This window comes from Channa argus, chromosome 3 (genome assembly GCF_033026475.1).
Source record: "Channa argus isolate prfri chromosome 3, Channa argus male v1.0, whole genome shotgun sequence".
NCBI classification, from domain to species: Eukaryota; Metazoa; Chordata; class Actinopteri; order Anabantiformes; family Channidae; genus Channa; species Channa argus.
Window position 1 is genome coordinate 11,574,446 of NC_090199.1, and position 14,623 is coordinate 11,589,068.

At 41.5% G+C, this 14,623-nt stretch overlaps 1 protein-coding gene across 11 annotated transcripts in view; it reads left to right on the forward strand.

Annotated features, from left to right (window-relative positions):
• fam13a (family with sequence similarity 13 member A) overlaps positions 1 to 14,623 on the forward strand; it is a 49,887-nt gene that overhangs the window by 33,854 nt on the left and 1,410 nt on the right. For 6 of the 11 annotated variants that reach the window (XM_067496656.1, XM_067496661.1, XM_067496657.1 and 3 more), the window contains 12 exons: positions 258 to 321; positions 5,930 to 6,092; positions 8,258 to 8,323; positions 9,746 to 9,959; positions 10,040 to 10,181; positions 10,394 to 10,475; positions 10,594 to 10,799; positions 11,007 to 11,090; positions 11,404 to 11,499; positions 12,075 to 12,158; positions 13,509 to 13,705; positions 14,510 to 14,611. In XM_067496656.1, the coding sequence (XP_067352757.1) occupies positions 258 to 321; positions 5,930 to 6,092; positions 8,258 to 8,323; positions 9,746 to 9,959; positions 10,040 to 10,181; positions 10,394 to 10,475; positions 10,594 to 10,799; positions 11,007 to 11,090; positions 11,404 to 11,499; positions 12,075 to 12,158; positions 13,509 to 13,705; positions 14,510 to 14,611 (1,500 nt within the window). The remainder of the gene's footprint in view (positions 1 to 257; positions 322 to 5,929; positions 6,093 to 8,257; positions 8,324 to 9,745; positions 9,960 to 10,039; positions 10,182 to 10,393; positions 10,476 to 10,593; positions 10,800 to 11,006; positions 11,091 to 11,403; positions 11,500 to 12,074; positions 12,159 to 13,508; positions 13,706 to 14,509; positions 14,612 to 14,623) is intronic. The other 5 variants (XM_067496660.1, XM_067496666.1, XM_067496664.1 and 2 more) reach the window with 5 other exon arrangements.

Genomic DNA, 14,623 nt, shown 5'->3' on the forward strand with positions numbered 1-14,623 from the left:
TAGCATTACTTGTTGTGTATGTACTGTTATGTTAGGTTATCTGTGTGGTAAACTATGATGTTTATAACATACATTGTCCCTGATAAAGACAGGCAGCAGAGATACATCTGTGTGTGTGTATGTATAAGCTGTGCAAGGTTTTTGTGAGGCTGGACTTTACATTTGCATTAAGTTGAATGTTACAGAATGATGTGTATTCGTTTAAACGTTCTTTACAGAATTTATCAAACCAGAGCTTCTCTGTCGAAATTTTTCAGGTATGACATTTCAGGAAAAGATGGCCACCCAGCTCCTCCGCACGTAGGTTCAAGATGTTTTCATGTGAGTCTTTTTTTTTGTTTTTTGTTTTTTCTTATTGTTTTAGCTCTTCTTTCTTGCCTCAGTGAAGCTGCTTTGCAATGCGCCACTGGAGAAAATTCATATCTTAATGTATATTGTAAGGACATGAATATGAACGGGGGGGACTGGTTTGTCCTGGGAGGACAGTTTTATAATATATTATGGCAGCTGCTTTTACATGGGATTGGCCTGTTATCTTCATTTAAGTAAAGTATAGAGTATGGGGGCCTGGTGGCTCAATGGGTAGAGCATTGGGTTGGGATGCAGAAGGCTGCAGGGTTGAATCCCACCCCACCAGGTGTGTGGCCGCCCCGCTATAAAGGGCCACCTTGGTGCCTGTCCCAAGCCTGTATAAAATGGGAGGGTTGCGGCAGGAAGGGCATCCGGCGTAAATAAATCAATTGTTCCAAATCAATGTGCCGAAGGTTGTTGATCTAAGCAAAGTATAGAGTATGAGTATATTATCAGTTACATATTAAAAAGGTCACATGATTTCTACCCACAGTAAGATCCACAGATTAGGAAAGTAAGCTGTGTTTGTATCGTCCCATTCAAAGTGCTCTAAACAAGACACGAACATGTATCATGACAAGGTCAAACCCTACAGTAGAAGACATAAAGATTGATTTAATTTCAAATGTATTGAAATGAAACATGTTACTGGGAAAACTTTGGTAAAAAGACTATAAGCACCTGAAAGAGCTCTAACCACCAGTTTGTTTTGGCCAGTGAGTTTTGCTGAACAGAAACTAGAGTTCCACAGAAATAAGAAATTTTACATTTGACAAAGGGAGGCTTTCTTGTGGTTAGGTATTTTCCCATTAATATGATACAAACATATACTCTTTCAAATTCTGTGGAAAGCCTGTATATTTTATTTGAAGGTGGTGACTGTGGCCATGAGCAGAAAGAAAACAAGTCACCTTCTCCATCTGCTTCAGTTTTACTCGACCAGCACCACTGAACAGAATCATACAGCACTGAAAGCAATATGCTGAACCTTTTTCGAAAACAGTCCAGATGGATGTTAGTAGCAGCTCGGGCTGCAGCTCTGCCACCACCACTACCACCACGCTGTGCCTCTGAGCGGCCATCTGGAGCTGCAGTTAGTTAGATTAATTATTAGACTGATTCTCTGTATATGGTGACCTTATGGTGACCTTCATCCTTTGGCATTTATGTGTTGTTATGCAGCACAGTGGAAACAGGACAGCAAAAAACAGGCTTGGCCTTTCAAAAACCATTACTCTAGAGAAAGGTGCATAGTTAGTGGGGGTTTTATTTGTGTGTGTTATGTTATCTGGTGAGTCTAAATTGCCCATAGGTGTGAATGTGAGTGTCAATGGTTTTCCTTTCTGCGTCTGTCTGCCTGTGTTGGCCCTGAAATAGACTGGCGACCTGACCAGGGTGTACCCCTCCACTCACCCAGTTGGTGGCTTGGATAGGCTCCAGCACCCCCCCACTCCTGAACAGGATAAGCAGTTGAAGATGATAGATGAATTGATTTATGTATTGTATTTTCTTAAATATGACCACTTCCTGTTTCACTTCTGTTTATTTTAGTATCAAATGCATTTTTTAAGGTTTTGATCTGATAAAACATTTTTTCATACTTTCTCACATTTTCTAGAATTGGCTTCCAGAAATGATCAATGCTGTAATAGACAATGAAGAAAGGTTTATTACAACTCTTCTTGTGCACAAATGCTTTCTCTGTTTCACCTCAATATCTTGAATACACGCCTTAACCTAAGTCTATATTATTTTGGTGTATGTGTGTTTAAATATGTCAGTGTGTATCCTTTGGTAACATGAGTATTTGTAAACTGATAACACACGCGGCCCCTTTGCCAGAACATGTTGTACCTATAGCCTAGAAAACTGATAGAGGGAAGTGAGAGCTGCAGAGCTTTTGACTAGTAAATGTTAAGGTCAGATTTAATGTATTAAGTAATGACTGTAACACCGCCGATCATTTACACTAAATTTACATTTAGTCATTTGGAAGATGCTTTTATCCAGTGCGCCTTACAAGTGAGATAAAAGGCGAGCCAAAAGATGAAAGAAAAAAAAAATTTAAGCAAACTGCTCTATTTCTAAGCATCTACATCTAAGCATGCTGTAGGATGTAAGTGTATACGAAGTTGTGGAAGAGTTCTTTTTTCAACAGAATATTGGAAGTGAGGCTGCTGAGTGTGCAGAATTTGGTAGTTCGTGAGACCACAGAGTTTTGCTTGGAATCGTTTGTGCGGTGATGGAAACACCAGATGCTGTTCGTTGACAGAGCGAAGTGGGCAGGAGGGATTGTAGACCTGGAGGAAGGAGTCCAAGTAGACAAGTGCTGTTGCACTGACCACTCTGGAGGTAAAAATCAGAGCTTTGAACCTGATGGGGCAGCTACAGGAAGCCAGTGCAGCTATCCAAAGAGTGCTGCGATCTGATATCCAAAGACTGCTGCGATCTGTGTCCTTTTTGATCAAAAGTGAGAAGTGCAGCTGCATTTTGGAACATCTGAAGGGGTTTGATTGTGCATGCTGGCAATTGCAATGGCAGGGGAAAGATATGATCAATTCCTGCACAATGAAAATTTTATATCACCACAAATTATTTTAGAATTGCTTGCATCAGATTGACTCCTTAACCTAATAAGTTGCTCTTTATGTAGCCAGTTTTCACACACACTTGTTTTGAAATAAGAAGTGATGAGAGATATGCCGTACATAAATCACTTGGGGAGCTCAATGAAAAAGATCTCAGCCAGAGTGCTTATATCACGCCAAACAATTCACATGTGCATGTGTGTGTCCGTGCTTGTACAGTATGTGTGCCATCTCTGCACAATGTTCCTTAAATTCCACTATGTGCTTGTTTGTAGACTGTGCATGTAAGCCCCCAAACACAATTTAATCATTTTCCAATGCATTGTCTTATCCTCTCACACCCACCCACACGCTCACACACACAGTAGCTCTGTCTGTCTCGCCCCTCCTGTTCACCAGCTGGACCTCTCATGATGATGTTATTGTGGTTCATCTGTGTTGAGAGTGAACACAGTGGTTGATCTCCCAGCAAACGGTGAGCTCTGTGTGTGTGTGCGAGTTTCTCTCCAGAGCACCTTGAACTGATGTTATGTTGTGCTGTCTCCATTGACGCCTAATGCCAGCGATTCAAGCGGTGATTATCGTCAACAACTTCATTAATTGGTTTAAGACAAGTAAGATAAACTAATTGTGAAGTCCTTTATCAAACTGCCTTTAAATTCCATATGCATTCAAAACGATTTGACAGGAAAAGGATGTCTTGCTGCAAAAGCTTTTCTTGCCTGTTCGGTCCCATAATCTGCTGTTCAGTTGCTCCCCTCTCAACATCTCTGAGACACATAACATAGCATTCACCATCATACTCTCATGTTTCAAAGACTAATGAGCCCACACTTAAACTGTATAATTACCATCAGCTGTGCTGGTAACACGTAAGAAGAAGGTACACAGAGAACAGCAATTCATTCAGAACAAGTATAGAACAAATCCCAAACTATCGCTAACTAACAAACAACTATCAAGTTCTTGAATCAGAAACTTTCAGGCCAAGTTAAGTAATTTCACATGAAACTTTTTGTATGCGAATGAGTCAGTATCTGTTGATTAGTCTGAGTCTCCATCCTTTTAATGCAAATTGTTCTTGATTAACTCTGCGTAATGTGTTATTTGGGAAAAAATCAATAAAAGTTTGGAAGTTCATATTTGACAATGGTAGTAATATTAGTAGTAAACAGTAATTTCACCCTAAAATAATAAATAAAGGAAATAAAAAAACTCAAATCTAACTAAAACTTTCACAAGCACAGTGCTGAATGTGATTGTGAGTCAGAGTAGTTTTTCAGTAGTATATAATAAAAATAGAACTCAGCAAAAAAGGCTGCTCTGTTCATTTGAGTACTTTTAGTTGTATAATTTTAAGTATATGCTGATAATACTTTTGATTGCGATATAATATTTTTATATTTAGATCAATACGTATTCCACCACTGCTCATACTGGTATAACTGTTCTGATGTTTGTGTACCTTTTTTATAGCGGTACTGCTGTTTTGTTGTTCTGGAAATAGATATAACAGAACATGTCATTCGCCCTGTGTTGTTTAAAGGATTATATGTGAGTAGATGTGAGATCAGGGGATCATGAGTGAGCGCAGTATGTACTTGTTTATGCTGGCTCAGGGCGGTTTCTTCACTTGAAATCAGTGACTGTAAATTCTCCTTCAGGTGGAATTTCTCTTATTAGTCGGCCACAGTCCACATCCACTCACTGTGCACGTATACCACCTCATTGTATCGTCTGTGATTCACTTTGCATTGGAGTTATTTCCTGTTCCACAGCTGAGGAGACTTGATAACGCAGCACAAGAATGCACACACACACACACACACACACACACACACACACACACACACACACACACACACACACACCTGAGACTAATTATGTCATTAGACTACACTACAGTCACAAACTGGCCAACAACAACTTAGTATTGTTAACAAAAAAACAAAACAAGGGTCGCTGTAACCAGATACAACTGCACCCCTTCCTGTAAGCCGTCTGTGGCATTCGTGAGGTCTAGCAGCAGTGATCTCTTTTTCCCAAAAATAGCTTGGTCCCAGTTCCAAGGGGGGATAATAGGACCCCCCACGGGTTTTACTGCTTAGTGATCAGATACATCTGCACCCATTTTTTTGATAAGCTTGTCTGTGGCATTTATGAGGTCTAGTAGCAGTGAGTCCTGATCTGTTTTTTCCTAAAAATAGCTTGGTTCCACGCCCAGATGGAGGAAATGTGACCCCATGGGCTTGGTGCTACATGATATATGGACACGTTCTAAATACATGACCACCTGAATATGCTGTTTGTCCAAATATTTTACATTCTACCAGAATGATTTCTCAGCTTTGATCCTGGATAAGCAAAGTGGAAAATGGGAACGTTTCAGCTAAAAGGAGGGAAAGCTGATGGTTTAAAAAAAAAAAAAAAAGAAGTGAGGAGGTTTGTATATATTGTCTCAGCTCTGAGCTGAATGTTTGTCTGCAGCCAGAGACAGCTAGGGAGAAAAAAAAATCACCCCGTCAGCCTACGTGTGGTGGCGCACAATCTGTCTGCTTTTTTTTTTTTGTCCTCAACTCACTGCCCCCCTGTTCTAGAAGGAAGGGAGGGAGGGAGGGAGGAAGGTAGAGGGAAGGAGACACAGAGGGGCGGGGAGGTGCTGCTGTGTCACAAACAAGTCGACAGCGGCGCTCTGGTGGGGAGTGGACGCATGTCAGACCAGAGAGAAAGCAAGGACTAGTTTGGAGGGAGAGGTACAAGGGGAGGGGAGAGGGATTCCAGTGGGTGAAGGCCGAGGCGGAGCTAATGTACAGCCAAAGACAGATGGGCGGATGTTTTGGCCAGGCGGCGCAGCCAATGGCGAGCGCGGAGCAGCCCCTTCTGTCAGGGCAGGGCCAGGCTGAGGGAGTGTGTGGCCCAACTTAAAGAGTGTGTTCACAGGCTGGGCATCGTCTTTGAGCGCCCTTTTCTTTTCTCTGATGGTTTTGCAGACGTTGAGGATGAAGATCCAGGAGTCGCCTATCACCTGTGACACGGGGAGGGTCGGCGGCGGAGGAGAGGTGCGCGGCTCGGACCCGGACTGCGAGAAGACGAGCTGCGAGGATGTGCCCCGACTGGACCTGACCGCCTTGACTGAGGACAGCAACTGGGGAGGTGAGGCTGGAGGCCGTCCCACATTTTTCTTTTTATGCTTATATTTTTCTCTCACATGCAAATCCTTATTTTTAAGTACGTTTAATGCCGTGTGGAGAACACACCTTTTTATACACACACACACACACACACACACACACGCCCAGACAACACACTCGCTGTCCTCCACCCATCTGCACATGGGTGTCTGGGGAGCAGCTGCGCACCTTCGGATGAATCTCCTCCTGCTCCTCCTCCTTCAGCTTCTCCTGCAGGATTTAACTGCGAAATATCCTCTTATGTTCTCCACCCACGTATATGTGGAGGAGAAACACTCACTGCTTGTTTGCTGTGTTGACAAGATAAGGCCGCGTGTCAGTTTGTTTTGTGTCGAGCCACATGGGAACCTCGAGTCTTTTATCTCCCAAGTGAAAATAGGAAGGTGTAGCTAACTTTAGAGCTCTTCGTGTTTTTTGTAATTAAAAGAATGAACAACGTAATTTATTTTTTGATTTTTTTTTAAACAGGATATAACGTGGCCATTTGTGTGACAGCACAGTTTACACATAAACTCTGCTTACATTTAGAGAGTTTATTGATCCTGAATCAAACTGCCAGACTCCATGGAAATATTGTTGGCTCCCTCACTCCAGGAATAGCGATGGGGGTGCGCGCGCATTTGATGGCAGCTTTGCACGAGATCAAATTTAAATGCACCCTTTTAATTTATTGATGCTGGCTTATCATGTGTCATTACTAATGCACAGTTTGCGGGCGGGGGGCAATGGGCACTGCAGCATTCGTGTCTCCACCTGCTCTTTTTGCTGTCAAACGTCTTCAGAGTTTGTTATGAATGTTCGTTTTTATGCTGCGTTTGCGTTTTTGGAGAAAGGAAACCAACGAGCCTGCGATTGTTTTGTTAAGACGTTGCGACAGCGGAGGCGGGTGGATGCTTCTGTGTTGCGCAGTCAATAAAAGGGTTTTAGCTGAACTGCAAACTGGAATGATAACCAACAGGTTACAGTCACATACAGTTGGAGGACTTGTTGCGACTTGTGTTTACCTTTGTGTTTATCTTTACGCTGCAACTGTGCTGTTTATTTAACGCTACCGCTACTTCTTCCTGTTTGATATGCAAGTAAATCTTTTACCTTCTGCAGGCTCATGTTTGCAGCGTGAGCAAAGCATTCTATGATTTATGGAGCCCCCTATGGGACATGTTTATTACTGGGAAAACAACAGTGGGCAGGGAGAGGTGGTGGTGCTAGTTGCTGTTGTTGTTGTTGTTGTTACATGCAACAAATCCTGTTAAATAGTCATAAATTGTACCTGAGCAAACAAAGTATTACCTCACTGTGGGCGAAGGTTGGTTTTTTTTTGCAACAAAACCTATGCATCATGTGGTGTGTGTGCTTGTAATTAAAATGCAATGTGATGAGGGAGATAAGCTGTTCAGGAAATCTGTGATCCAGGAGACACGTATTATATTTCTCCTCCTTGTTTTTTTTTTTACCTTGGCTTTTTGCCTTTTCTCCCTCCATCCTGTACAGTCTGTTCTGAATAACCAGAGAGCCTGGTGACAGGCAATTTCAGACATACAGTATCTCCATTAGGTGTCTTTTGAGTATGGGGTCGAGCAGGGCTTGCCGTAGCAATTAGGCAAATATACTGTGCAAATTAAAACGTTATTTCTTTCTCATTTTGGTGAAGCTTGCAAGCTTGCAAATTCTCAGTAAGGAGAGCCAATAAGAGATTTTTGTTCTGGCAAAACGAGCCAAACTGAATCCGCAGTTAATAAAGTGGTCCAGTGTTGGATGCAGTGGTAGGGGTCGTGTGGCTACAGAATGTAGCAGGCTGTAGAAATGGGCAAATAGGTGAGTGATTGGGGACAACAGGGAGTGGTGTGTGTGACCTTTGTCCCAGTAGTATTGTTGCCAATGCAGAACACGGTGATGGGATATAGTTGCTGCCTCTCTGTCACACATGTTGGAAAAGACATTATCAGACTTTTAAAGAGGGGGGAGCTACAACTCCAGAGCTCATGTCCTCTGAGTTAATTAGGGACGTGCATGCTATTTTGATTTCCCACAATTACCTACGACAAGAATGATGCACGTTGACCCTTGCTTCATCTTGTTCCTCTCTTTCTCTTTCCCCCTTTTTTCTTTTTTTTTTTATTCTTCTAGATTCTTCGTTCCTTACCACCCCTTACCTTGATTTCAAAACCATTTTCCATCCAAGTTGTTGTGATGGTAAGTGTTACGTTACTCGGCCGTCGGTGCTGAGTTGCTTTCCTGCAAAGTCAGAGAGAGAACGAAGAGAAGGAAAAGGCTTGTTTTCATGACCTTTTCCTCTGCATGATGGCAACATGCTTGAGTGATCTAGAACATTATGGCTGAGTGTCTCTCACACTCACACACACAGCAGCCTTTACTAAATTACAATCTGACATGTTTTTGTTTCATTAGTCTAGTTAATCCTGAGCCATCAGCGAGCAGTTGATTTAAAGGATTAATTTCAAATGCCGTGGAGCGGTATTTGCCGGCTGCACTACACTCTGAGCTGGATAATAGACCTCAAAGGACGATACTGGGTGTTACTGAGAGTTCCACCTGTTGCTGTGAGCGAGCACTAATGTGCCAGAATGTGATGATCTGCACGTACCTAGAAGTGTAGAAGTACTGTAGAACTCCACCCCCCCACCCACCCGGTCTCCAAAGGTGGAATCTGAGCTAAGGCACTTCTCATAAGTCCCAACTCACCCCAGCTAAGAACAATATGCACATGCAGTTTTAGATTAGGTGAGCATAGTTTCACGGGTGCTTTCTGACACCTCGAATGTTTTCACTGACAGTTGGTTTCCTTCAAAGCTTGTTTTCACTCCCTCCGTTCGTGGATACTCCTCAGAATTGTTCTAGAGTCCACTGACACCTGATTTTAGAGGTCTCTCCTCTTCCATGAAATTTACATTTAATATTTCTCCTGTTGCGTTTCATGTTGACCCAGTGAGCGCTCCCAAACCACCTGATATTCCTCAGTCTCATGGTGTATCTTTCACCATGCGGAGTGGAAATTAAAACATAAACTTGTAACTGTACCTCTTAACAAGGGTTGTGCCCTGACATTATCCCACAGAGAGCCTGGCTTTATTATTAGCCTGGGGATTGTCAGGGGTATCTCCATGGCTATTTTCACCAGACATAATTATTGCCAGAGTGGAGACTGTAACCTGGGGATGTGGAGAGTGCAAGGGTGGGCATGTCTTAACCACAGTTTCAGAGCAGCATCATTGACTGTTGGGCCCTAAAGGGATGATGCTTGCAAGAACAAACAACTAGGCTTTGGGACTTTCTGAATTTCATTTAATTTTGGAGCAAGTTATTGATTAGTCAGCTGCCAAAATGTTTTTGACACCAAGGTTCAAAAAGTGCTGATTCCTTATTCCTTAGCTGCAGAGCTCTAAGGGATCATGTGTTCAATCTGCTGTTACTGTACTAAGGCAAGCTGCATGTTGGCTGCTGACCACCCTGCACTGCTTTTCTAAACAGGATGTCCAAACTAACCTGTCCCTTGTTTGCATTGTCTCAAATTTCTCATGATTGCATTGTCTGTTTAACAGCACAACAAACACGTGTGACATTAAAACACACCCCGTATCTGTTTGCATGATCTAGAACCAGTCCCAGCATACTCGTTGCAGAGGGAAAGCATGGACCGCGAGGAAGCTCGACTATCCCCTCATGCTGGGGGACGACTGATCCGCCAGTTACTGGAGGAGGAGAGTGACCCGATGCTGTCCCCTCGCTTCTATGCCTACGGACATTGCCAGCAGTATGTGGACGACACTGAAGTGCCTCCCTCACCACCAAACGCCCACTCGTTTGTCAGGTAAATACTGGACATGGGTTTATAGGTAAACGTTGTGCTGCCGCTGTCAGTGATGTGAAGAGTAGTGTTTCCCTCTCCAGTCGCAGAAGGAGTTCGTCTCTTGGTTCCTGTGACGATGAGAGAGAGGAGTTGACATCGGCACAACTCACTAAGAGGATTCATGTCCTAAAGAAGAAGATCCACAGATTTGAAGAGAAATTTGAAGAGGACCGAAAATACAGAGTAAGTTCTGTCTTAACAACCTGTCAATTTATCACATGAGGAGAAAAAGAAAAATAAGGTCTTGCCACACAAAATCAGATTTTTACACCCCATAAAAATGGCAGACTGTCTCTCATGATGAACAGAGCTTTAATCAAATCCACATGTTGCTACGTTATTGTGAAAACAAAACCTCTTTTTAATCTTTTTTTTATTGCATTTTTTCCATGCAGCCCTCCCACAGCGATAAAGCTGCAAACCCAGAGGTGCTCAGATGGGTAAATGAACTGGCTAAACTGCGCAAAGAGCTAAAAGGTATAATACAGAAAGGATCAGCACTTCTAAAACAGCAGAAATCTAATCCGTAAATATTCAATTAAATACAGTGAAACTATTTATTTATTTATTTTCTGCTGCAACTTTTCTTCGCTAGAACACAAACTGATCAAGTCTGAAGAGGATCTGCCACCTCTGACCCGTCAGCGCAGCAACACACTGCCCAAAAGCTTTGGCTCCCAGCTGGAGAAGAAACCTCAGCAGGAGAAAGTGCCAAAGCCTCCGGTGGAAAGCACCCTGGAGTCAGTTTCAAAGAAACTGCAAGAGAAGAGGAAGGAGGTGAACCGACCTGAGGACATTAAGGTGAAACACTTTGGCAGGGATGAATAAATGTAAACTAGCAAATGGTCAATACATAAGTAAAATAATGAATCTGAGTTTAATTTAAATGGTCCCCCTTAGTGCGTGTATGTTTAAACTAGACATGAGGAATAATTTGTGTCTCAATACAGAGTGAACTCGGGTCATTAGTAAAATGTGCTGACATACATCCTGCCCCTTTGTTGACAGGATATGACACGGGAGCAGATCGGAGCAGAGAAAGTTGCCCTGCAGAAAGCTCTGCTCTACTACGAGAGCATACACGGCCGACCAGTAAGTCATTCTCCACCTTCTCAAGTAAACACACAACCAAGCACAGAACACACATCTGATCTCCTGCCAGCATTATTGGCTTAAACAGAAAGTCTTGTTTGCCACTTGACAAGTCAAGGGTGACAATGTGTTCATCTGTTTGTCTGTGTTTCTACATAGTGAAAATTATGTAAATTAAGTAAAGTTTATTGAATAAAAGCGTAATAACAGAACAAAAGCACAAAATAGCATTTAAAATAAAGCTGGAAGAATTGACTACAAGGAGCCACCACAGTGCTAACGAGGTGTCTTTGTCTTGTTTGTGCTACTTCAGGTCACCAAAAGCGAGAGGCAAATCATGAAACCTTTGTATGACAGATACCGCCTGGTCAAGCAGATCCTCTGCAGAGCCTCCACCATCCCTGTCATTGTAAGTTTCATATGTCTCGTTCATATTCTCTTTCCTCCACACATTTGTTGTGTTTCTGTTCTGCAACTGAAAAGCGGAAATCATCAGTGTTCAAACCTGTGCAGATGCCTCATCCCAGCTTATGCTGGTTTTAGTTCCTGCTACGGGGATCCTGCTGTGATCTCAGTATTGTATTGTAAATATTATATAATACAAAACCTCTAATCCCCACTGCCATAGATTAACATGCTTGTACAATGCATTTTCACCCCCAAGATAAATTGTGCTTAAGTCGTGACCTTTTTTGTTTTGTTTTTTTTAGACTTTTTTGGGTTTTCTTTGTTGTTGTTGTTTTGTTTTTTGTTTTTTGACTTTTTAAAATTATGTTTACCCAGACAGAATTGTGGGGTCTCGGGAGAAATGAGGCTAAGTAGAATCAGTAGTCATTTAAACTTCATGAGGAGAAAGGTGGCGTTATGCTGGGCAAAAGGAAGAAGCTCTGACAGAAGTTTAGATACAGAGCTCGTCCAGCTTTTGCTCGTAAATGCCCGAGCAAGCGTCTGAGGGTGGTTAACTCTTCTTAACTGTCACTACAGGGCTCTCCCTCCAGCAAGCGCAGAGGTCCCCTCCTTCAGCCCATTATCGAGGGCGAAACCGCACTCTTCTTTGACGATATCAAGGTGAAGAGCTGCTGCTGCTTCAAAAATCTGTCACCAGCTCCCTCTCCTAACTCCGTCCTATCGCCCTCCAACCTCACCTCCCCCTTATTCACTACCATCTACCCTCTAATGAAACTGATTCCTGCCTGTTGATTGGGCAGTTACCTGTTCCTGTAGCATCTATAGAAAAGCATCTGTAGAAATGTTGAATTAGTAGCTGCCTGGGTGTGATGTTTGAATCACTGACTTTTTTGTTCTTTAATCAATTATGTATATACACACTCAATGCTCTGTTTTAAATTGCAAATGTGGTTTGTTACAACTTTGGTCTTATTTTATTATTAAAATATTATTTTTATTATTAAAAATGATTTTAGTTTAGGTTAAGTTTTTTTTTTTTATAAGTTGGTTGTAATAACATTTTGTTAGTAAGCTGATCACTAAGATCTCAAGAGTGTGAGAGAATAGATGAAGGGGCAACAAACTAGCAGGTAGATGATCTTACATGTTTTAAATAAATGTAACATAATATATTCAAATTTTGCATACAATTCAGTTTTCCTGACAGGTGATGTAGTTAAACTAATTGAAGACATACATATTATTTAATAAAAAAAGAAAGCGCCATTTCTTTATATTAGTTTAATTTAGTTCCCTCTTTCTAGTTTTAGGACGCGCATGAAAATCTGATCATGTTTTAGGCCATATTATTTCAGAACTGGAGAAAGTTCTAAAGGGTCACAGAGTTTGATGCACCACTGTAAAAATGTGTTTAAAAGGTACCGTGAAGATACATCAAAGTTTAGGAAAAATAAAGTTTAGGAAATACTCGTCGAGAGTACGTTATTTGCTTGTTTTTTATTTGATAATCTGACTGTGAATGTCAACACAGTGTCAATATCAGTAATGTGCAAAGGTCAAGTCAACAAAAATGTGACCCAAGTTGTAATAAACTTGAATGATCCATTAGTTGTATTTTCTGACAAACTAATCAAATCACAGAAGAACTGATTGATTTCTCTGTGTGTGTTTTCCTGGGTATTTAATGCAGACTGTTGTAAGATGACATTTAATAGGTGGTACAGGACTTCAGATTGTGGGATGTTGGTTTTCAGTGGACTGTGGATCTTCCAGCCGTCCGCCCTCTTTAACTTCATACAACATACTAATGTGTATATATGTGAATCACAAACGAGACCACTGAAGTATATTTCGCTGCCTTACCGGTGATGATTTATAACCATTGATGACTAACACTGCATGATCCTCATGCACTGCAGTGTTTGAGCGTGGAGGCTCACTGACAGCATTGCTTCGGGTGCCACGCGTCAAATGGGGTGGACGTTATCTGACCTCTTTGTGCTCCTGCAGGAAGAAGAGGACGGCTCAGAGGATGATGGAGACTCAAAGACTCAGATTACTGTGGCTGTCCAGCCTGACGTTAGCGTGCTCAGCTTCCTGGACCACATGGATGAGGAAGTGGACGGTTTCATTTCACCAGTGGATGAACTCTCGCCCTCTAAAAACACAACAGACATGAGGCTGTCCAACCTGCACTCTGCCACCATGTAAGATACAAAAAAAACTACAATGTTCTCGCATAATGACTGGACGGTAATTCGGAAAATGATTTCAATTTTTCTCTATATAGGTAGAATTTCAAAGTAGTATTTGCAACTTATGCTAGATATAGGTAACTAAAGTTCAGGGGCAGATATAGTTCTTTTTAATCTCTTACATGTATGTCAAAGCTGGGGTTTCTTGTTTTTGTCTAGACTTTGATTTTACATTTAAAAAAAAAACAAAAAAAACTGCTTTTCAAAAAAAAAAAAAACTTCAAAAATAACTAATAGTGGTTCCCAACATTTTTGATTTGCAATGTCTTTCCAAAAACCTGTCACTGAGATCTGTCCCTTTTTAAATTTGTAATAAAGGATGCATAATAAGGTCACATAGTATTTCCCAAAGATTATAGTTTTATGTAGCAGAACGTTGTTTTTCTTTCGTTCCCTATTAATCATCTCAAGACAAGCCATGTTTATCTTGTAGTGGGCCCGTCTTCTAGGTTGGGAGCCACTTAACTACATAAATGTAATTATAGTAAAATCTAACTCCACATCCAGCAGCGACAACAGTAAAACACTGCTATTAGTTTTACCAATCTGATAATGTTGCAGACAATATAATTTATTTATTTATTTTGATCTTTTTTGCCTCTTGAAGTGCAGTTGTACATGAGGGATGTTCTATTAAAGTATTTTTACATTGTTTTAATAGATTCTTTTACACGAGTAAATTTCCTCCTCCCATTTAAAAAACTTAATCATATTATGCGATTAGATCTTTAAATGTTTCTACTCTTAATCTCACAGGCAGGAACTTGTGGAGCAGCTGCAAGAGACCAGAGAGGAGAAAAAGAGAATCCGCAAAAACCTGAAAGAGTTTGAGGAACAATTCTTTAGACAAAATGGAAGGTAACAGAAAAG